Genomic DNA, 8,744 nt, shown 5'->3' with positions numbered 1-8,744 from the left:
ACCAAAGGTGGATTTGGCAGCTTTTCCAAATGTATAAACTCCCTTATATAGTACCAGTTTCCTTATCTATGCATCTAATAGATTTAAGTGACAATAAACAATAAAACTTTATGCAACAATTGACATACTATAAAAGCTTATATTCCATATTGTCAGCGACATAATAAGGATTACGATAATAATAAAATAAAGTCGACAATTATTATTACCATTTTCAGAAAATTGCAATTTCCATGCTTCCCCAGTCTAACATGGTGTTTCCAGTGACCCTCTCAGACAATGCAGTCGAGTCCAGTACATCTATGACCAAGTCACAATGGACAAGGAGTAGTGACTCATAACTTTAAGGCTTGAAAATCTAAAGTTGCTCATTTTGCACGCTTGATCCCCATAAATATATATACTCCAAATATTGAAAAACCAAATACCCAAAAACCTTGAAGAAAGAGAATCATGCATGGGCCTGCTGCTTAGGTATTGCCCAAAAACATTAGTTAGCAGTAAATTAATTAAGAGAGTAACCATCTTTTTTTTCTTACTATGCCAAGGTAAAATGACTTATCACCGACGGCACATTGGCTGACCTTTAATTTGGTTGGTAAAACCAATGAGGTCCGCCTATATATCCACTTGAGAGTACACCCAACTTTGACCTTGTGGCAAGGAATGCTCCTTGTAGGTGATGTTCCATCAACTTGATGACATTCTCCAGGTGAGAGTACCGAGAGGAGCAGATCCCTTCTAGGCGCTGCAAGTAATAAAAACAATTGTAATAATTTTATCGCCATATAAACCCCATCAGCTACTCGATCCTTACTTTTTGCCATGGTGCATTTGAAAGTTCTGCGGTAAATTGTAAATATCGCGATATCTTCAGATAAATAAAAGTGTCGCAATATCTTCATAAGATCTCGGCATCTAAAACGTACAAAACAGCTGCCAATATATCGCAGCATTCTCACGATATTTTAGAAGACTTGCCATATTTGTCAACAAGGCAAGGACATCAATGCCATTGACCAAGACCCTAGACACATTTGAGTAACTGAACCCAACACCCCTAACTTCAAAATCTTCAAAAAAAAAAGAGAGAGAGAGAGAGAGAGAGAGAGAGAGATGACATGGTAAAGATTTATATGCATCAACAAACCAACACCACACTCGCTGAACTGTCCCCAGTGGACGGTCTCGGGGTGGGAGTACTAAGAGGGAGATGACGGGCGGCTGGAGAATCTGGTTTCTGGTGTTCCTGGCGCTTTGGGCCGCCTCCTACTTGGTGGGTGCGAGCTGGGGAGGGGCACTGCCCTCCATCTTGGGGTATGACCCTGCGGACCTGGGCTCGGAGGAGAAGGTGGCGGCCTTGTTCGAGCGGTGGAGGCAGAGGCACAGCAGGGTGTACGGGCACGAGGAGGAGAGGGAGAGGAGGTTCAGAGCGTTCAGGGACAACCTGGCCTACATCGACCGGATGAACAGGGAGAGGGCGGGCAAGGGCCACATGGTGGGGCTCAACCGCTTCGCGGATCTCACCAACCAGGAGTTCAGGTCCATCTACTCCAGCAAGATCAAGGGGAGGTCAGTGCCGAAGAGATGGCCGGCCGGTGAGGTGACGAGGAGGAAGGAGCGCATGTCATCGTGCACCGCACCGTCCTCCCTCGACTGGAGGAATAAGGGGGTCGTCACCCCCGTCAAGGACCAAGGGCAGTGCGGTGAGTATTCTCTATCTCTCTCTCTTCAATTATCTTGGACAAAGTATTCGGCTCATACAAAACACAGAAAATCGCTACATGAAATAGCAAAAATTGCTGCAAGTTGGGGATGCAAACGTGTGCAATGTGAAATTATGCAGCGAGTTTCTGTGGAGGGAGAATCGGGTGCAATGTCGTTGCACACTTTTAATGTGCTGGTACATCTCATCACCCTTCATCTGTGGGATATGACTGAACCAGATCACCCTCAATCATTGTTTGGGCCGTACAGGTAAGTCCTGTCAGGTGCACACTAAAAGTGTGCAATCGCATTACACCTATCATCCCTCCCGAGTGATCCCCCTTCTCCGTAGGCTGCCGTAATACTTATTAGGGCTTTTCAAGTTTTTTTATTTTATTTTATTTTATTTTTAAATTCTGAACGTACAAATGTGATATATTTTCTTAATTTTATAAGGATCAGTTCTTGAAGTTCGATTTAGATTTTATAAGGTTCCAAAAACCAATAATCTAAAAATTTTGTAAAATTTTGAGACTCAAAATATCATTTTTTTTATCCAAAATACATGATCCAAGTGTAAATTCCTCATAAATCGATCATGCCCAACATATTTATGGGGGTCAAAACTGCAAAAAAATACCAAAAAAAGAAAAACCCATTAAGTACATGTCATTAAGCATCTAGGATCTACAATATATATATAAACTAGCAAAATATGTAAAACTGATATGAACTGAGATTTTCATAGGTTTTTGAAAAATCTAACCGGCCTTCTGATGCATTCGGCATGGTCCATTTTGCTTGGAATGACTATTGGATCATCCTAATCAGTTTAAGAAATGCGATTTTTTTATGTTTGCATATTTACAAAAATTCTAAACCGTTGATTTTCAAGCTTTAAAAGATCCTTCTTATACATTGTAATAAGATGATCCAAGAGTCTCTTTTTTTAAAACCATGTGATACAGTAAAATTTTAGAAAAAATAAAAAACTATTAAAATCTTGATGCATAGTTACCCTATATATAGAGTGTAGGTGCTTAATGATACATGCTTAATGATATGTGCTTAATAGATTTTTCTGCTCTTTTGGTGTTTTTTTTTTGCAGTTTCGACCCCATAAACGTGTTGGGTATGATCTATTTATGAGGAATCCACACCTGAATCATGTATTTTTTATGAAAAAAATGATATTTAGAGCCTCAAAAATTTACAAAGATTTTGGATGATTGATTTTTCAAAATCTCAGCCATGTATCGGAATCTGATCCCTATAAAGTCAAGTACATAGATCACACTTGAATGGTCAGAATTTAAAAATAAAACAAAAAAACTTGAAAAACCCATGCAACTATGCTCAAATATATATATATATATATATATATATATATATATATATATATATATATATATATATATATATATATATATATATATATAACAATAAACAAATATCATTTTCTTGCATCAAATAAATTTTTTTTATTTTCTCATGTTTTTTTCAGGGCTGTTAGAAAAAGGGAAAGCAATAGTTATAAAGAAAAAAGATTAAAACTTAAAAAATTATTTTAAGCAATATGTAATGTTTTAAATAGATGACAAATGTCATGTTTTTTATCTCAAGTTTTTTTTTTTTCAAAAATCACCGATGTTTGTCACTGCGCCTAGCATAAATCCTTTTGTATTTCTCTGGTGGGCCACGTCGTTGCATGCAATGGAAAATGCATGGCTGCATCGTTTTTTTTTTTGGTTTTTTGTTTTTTGTTTTTTTCAGGGAAATGGTGGCTTGTCTTTTAAGTTAATGAGTTACAACGGTGATTCCATGACCGCTCAAAATAGTCTGATGTGAAAAGAATAGTCTTATTTGGGTAGCGATACCGTGGCCATGCATTTGACCAAGCAATTATATCATGCCACGTGTAACAAATCAAGTGGTTCATAGCATGCTGGATATTTTGAAAAGTATATCGGAAAAGCTTATTTGCAGAGAATTGCTTTGCTTGAAATAATCTATGTTTTTTTTTTACATAATCCACTTAAAAAATCCCCTATCATCGACTGCACATTGGTTGGCCTTGGGTTGGTAAAACCTTTGAGGTCCCCTTCCTATCCACCGAGAAATACACCCGGCTTTGACCTTATGGCAAGGGATGCTGCTCGTGGGTTTTGAATTTGTGATGTCCCGTCTAACTTGGTGACATTCACAAGTCTCTCCTACCAGATTAGTGAAACCCTTGTGGGCTGAAATAATCTTTGTTACGGAGATACATGCACCATTTTGGCTGAGTTTTTAGTGACACGACTGAACACGTTATGACACGTTGATATATACGCTAACATGTTTGTATATTATTCTACTTTCTTTAATAAAGTTTACTGATTTTAATAATATTTTACTAAAATTATATTTTGTATGCTAAAATGTGAAAACTAGTTCTTTATTTATTAAAACATTAACAAATCTATGTCTTGGCATCTTTTTTTTCTAAAAAAAAATTTGCACTCATGCCTAACACTTGAGTTGCATGTAAGGTCCTACACGTGTCTATGTGACATAGCGACAAGGAAGATCACATCTATGGAATCTCATTTGATAGAAACAACTTGCATCAATGAAATCTCAATGAGGGTTACTAGGTAGGGATGGTAGTGGACCGGAGAAAAACATGGCCCCGCCCCCCTCGCCCTGTTTGAATCGGGCATGGAGGCAGGGATAAAGGTTAAAATCAAAACCCATGTAGAAATGGAGACGGGAATGGACTTACGCTTTCCCTCGCCCCGCCCCCACCCCGTCCCCGATCTCCGTTAGTAAAATAACTAAAATACCTTTAGGAATGACAGTGAACCGGGGAGAAAACTAAAATACCTTTAGGGATGGCCGGAGCCCTGCCCCGTTTGAACTAGGGATGGAGGACATGAAATGGGGATAGAGGTGGGGATGAAGGTTAAAATCAAAACCCATGTGGGGATGAAGGCGGAGATGGAGGGCAAAATTTTGAAATGGGGCGGGGGTGGGGAGATCTTGTCCCCCGCCTCTGGCCCGGTCCACTGCCATCCCTAGTATGAAGATTGGAAAGATTCAGGGGATGAGTGAAACCAGACCCAATGCATAGTCAGAAAGGGCAGTCCACAGATGGTATCAGACAGGTGTCGACAGCTTAGGTGCAGCAGCATGTTTTTTGTGCAATGTGGTTGCACCTGATTGGGATTTGGGACCGAGTCACCTGGTTCTGTCTTTGCATTTGTTACAGTCTTCGTATTTCTTGTAGCTACTGTAACAACAATAAGCTTCTCTTTCAAAAGATAAAAAAACAACCAAAACACATAAGATGGATGCTTCATTTACAATTGCATTTTGATTGAATTGGCCTTGTATAAAAATACCAACATAACATGCTGATGGAGCAGGAAGCTGTTGGTCATTTTCTTCAACTGGAGGAATGGAAGGTATCAATGCCATAGTTACAGGAGAGCTAATCAGCCTTTCAGAGCAGGAGCTTGTCGATTGTGATACAACGAATGATGGTTGTGATGGAGGAAACATGGATTACGCCTTCGAGTGGGTTATTCAGAACGGCGGCATCGACACCGAGTCCGATTACAGCTACACTAGCTATAATGGGCAAGATGGTACATGCAATGTTACCAAGGTAAACCCCTAAAGTGCAGAGTGCAGCATTTCATGTTAACAGCTTTGATCTTGAGACTCAATGTCATATCTAAATCAGTAGAATTGCTACTCTAAAGGTATATGAACCACTCTGAAGGTTGTTTCTTAGCTTGGCTATCAAGAAGAAAAAGAAACAAAAGCTTGCTTTGAGTCTAAAAATGTGCTGCCATGTATTGCATAATCTATTGTTCTATAAATTAACAGAAAAAGAAGAATATAGGAAATCTACTGCTAAGCTTTTGCATGTGGAAGCAAAACAAGTGATGAGCTTGATTTTGAAACACAATTTGCAGTCAAGCAATACATTTTCTTTTGTTTACTTTGTTCTCTAACTAGCTGGTGTATGAAAACATTGATAGGAGGAACGCAAAGTTGTAAGCATCGATGGCTATGAAGATGTCCCTGAAGATGAAAGCGCTCTACTCTGTGCAGTTGTTGGCCAGCCTGTTAGTGTTGGAATTGATGGCTCTGCTATAGACTTTCAGCTCTATACTGGGGTAAGAAAATTGGTTTCATGGTGTCCCAAAAATCTTCAGATGGACCCCCCACATATGATGTTTGTAGACCTCAAAATGTCATTTAGGGTGTGTTTAATTACCTCGGATTGCCGAGGAGAACAGAGGTTTTGTGGATGAGGCGTCGACACCTCAGATCTCTGATCTGAGGATCTCTACTTCAAAAACCTCTGATCGTAATCAAACACACCCTTAATGTCTCACGAATCAAAGCTCTTAATATGTTAAAGTGCAAAAAAGGCATATACAGAATATTGCACTTCACACTAATGCCTTGGCATCAAGTGCAACATGATCAAGTTCATGAACACAATTCCATAAGTTAGAGCAAAGGAACTTGGTAATAACATGCATCACTTAACATGTTCTGTTCATGAACTTGGTCATGTTTCAAATGATGTTCGATCATGTCTAAATATATTGAGTGGCTTGATTGCTTAAGAACTATGTCACAGGGGCACGACATTTTGGTTGCGTATCACTGGTGACATGAGCGGGCACGACCTTATATGGACACGGACACATTATTTTTGCATTTCTAATATTATTTCAATAAAATGCATTTTTAGATATCAAAATATCAAAAAATGGTTTTCATTTTTTTTTAAATTTAAAAATTGTGTCTTCATGACCTATTTTTTCAAAAAAAATTCCAACATGTGCAAATTGAATCTGCAAGTAATACCCATATCTCTGTGACATGGCTCAAGAACAGACTAACTGTTGGCAAAAACATGTCATCTAATTAATGGTTGCAGGGGATCTATGATGGTGATTGCTCAGACAATCCTGCTGATATTGACCATGCTGTCCTCGTAGTAGGCTATGGATCCCAAGATGGTGAGGACTACTGGATAGTGAAGAACTCATGGGGAACAAGCTGGGGTGAAAATGGCTATATTCTCATGAAGAGAAACACTGGGTTGGAGTATGGACTATGTGCCATCAATGCCATGGCTTCCTATCCCACCAAAGAAGGGTCAGTATCTCCAAGTCCTTATCCTTCACCATCTGCACCACCACCGCCGCCACCACCCCCACCGTCTCCGCCACCACCAAGTCCTTCACCAGTACAATGTGGAGATGGATCATACTGCAATTCTGGTGAGTCTTGCTGCTGCACGTTCGAGCTAGCTGATATTTGCTTCCTCTATGGCTGCTGCGAGTATGAAAATGCAGTGTGCTGTGAGGACTCCGTCTACTGCTGCCCTCAGGACTACCCAATTTGTGATATTGCAGATGGGCTGTGTCTCCAGGTAAAGACTATATATGCTTAGATGCAAACTGTGCTAACTTCATTGAACTAACTGTTAGAGGCTTGGACCTTAGGTAATTCTTTTCTTTAGGTCCCATGGAATTTTAAAAGCATCTCCCATCATGCTCAAACATTTCAGAGAGCAGATCCAGTGATCGGACCAAGTACCTTGCAAGTTAATTAGTTGGTCCAATGAATGGATGCCACGCATCTCTCATCGGAGGAAAAGAGGGGTGGGGTGGGGGGTCTGAGGGAAGGAGCAGTTCGGTTCCACTCATCCCCTATGTCATCCCCCATCTTCATACCCCTCTTAAATCTTATGATACAAGTTGTTTTGATCAAATCTGACTCTATAGATGGATTCAGCACTGTCAATTTAAAAGAATAAACTCTTGGATCGTATTTTTTCGTTGAAAAATCTGGCTTTTTAAATCACCAAAAAAATGTACAAGTAGGATTTCAGCGATTTAAATGATGATCTTCACTGAATAAATGATGTAGATAGATCACATCTGTGGAGTCCGATTTGATCAAAACAACTTGCATTAATGAAATTCGGAGGGGTATGAAGATAGGGATGACATAAGGGATGACTGGAACCGATTTGGGTAAGGGGGATGATGCATGACATCCACACACGTCGGGCGGGTACCTTTGCATGGTTAAGTACTTGATCTGCTCCCAACGTTTCATTAGTTCATGGTCTACCTAGTCCAAGTGGGTTCCACACCTAACCCTAAAATTGCATCTTATTGGACCCACTAGGGGAACTCATTCTGGTGTTATCATGGTGTGCTTGGGCCAGGATCTGACCCATTGACTTCGTGTCCTTGTGTTGGCTCAGGTGTGTGCATGACACGCACTAGATTTTCTCAGGATGACATACAGTGATCAGACTGAGTATCTTTCATCCCAAAATGTAATGCGTGTCCTTGGACCAATTACTGGATCTGCTCTTGATTTTCATCCCAAACAAATTCTAAATACAAACATCTTGGTTTGTTGTGCAGAACCCTGGGGACTTCCTTGGTGTGAAGATGAAGAAGCGCAGGTTTGCCAAGCGCAAGTTCCCCTGGACAAAGTTTGAAGCCAAGAAGAAGGAACCAAGCCAACCACTCGAGCTCACCTGGCGTGGGGAAGGCATAGCTGCAGTGTAGAGATACAAATGTTTTCTGCTACTCCTTATGGCCTTGTTCTGTCACTTCTAGTTTCTGGTCTGTAATGCTTCGCTAATAAACGGGGCCATGTCAATATGAAGTTGCCATATATAGGCAGATCAAACTGAAAAAAAAACTTTGGCCTTGAATGATTCCATCTATACATAGGGTAAATATTATTTAGTACTAATGAAGGTACAAAACTATCCAGCTGAAAATCGCAGCTGCTTTGATTCAATCAGAGTCCATAAATATGTTCAGCATGGTTTGTTTGTAAAGGATCAGACCTTAGATCATGTTTATCTGACATAAGAATATGATCTTATGAGTTGTGAAGTCTTGGTACATTGTAGGCCTGGGACTTTTGAGCCTACAATCACATGATTCAAAACATATTTTTTATTAAACAGTAAGTGTAGATAACATATATAGGATCTGACT

The 8,744-nt window shown here is 39.8% G+C and overlaps 1 protein-coding gene across 1 annotated transcript; it reads left to right on the top strand.

The window, feature by feature from the left end:
* The first annotated feature begins 1,128 nt into the window (after nt 1-1,128).
* On the top strand, nt 1,129-8,541 carry LOC149814282 (low-temperature-induced cysteine proteinase-like). Its single transcript, XM_089990214.1, has 5 exons — nt 1,129-1,706; nt 5,115-5,356; nt 5,736-5,873; nt 6,650-7,147; nt 8,157-8,541. The coding sequence occupies exons 1-5, from the start codon at nt 1,214-1,216 to the stop codon at nt 8,301-8,303; spliced, it is 1,518 nt and encodes a 505-aa protein (XP_089846340.1). The 5' UTR covers nt 1,129-1,213; the 3' UTR covers nt 8,304-8,541.
* Nucleotides 8,542-8,744: the final 203 nt, after the last annotated feature.

Source organism: Nuphar pumila, chromosome 15 (genome assembly GCF_984573655.1).
Source record: "Nuphar pumila chromosome 15, dmNupPumi1.hap1.1, whole genome shotgun sequence".
NCBI classification, from domain to species: domain Eukaryota; kingdom Viridiplantae; phylum Streptophyta; class Magnoliopsida; order Nymphaeales; family Nymphaeaceae; genus Nuphar; species Nuphar pumila.
This window is presented reverse-complemented; position numbering and strand designations above follow the sequence as displayed.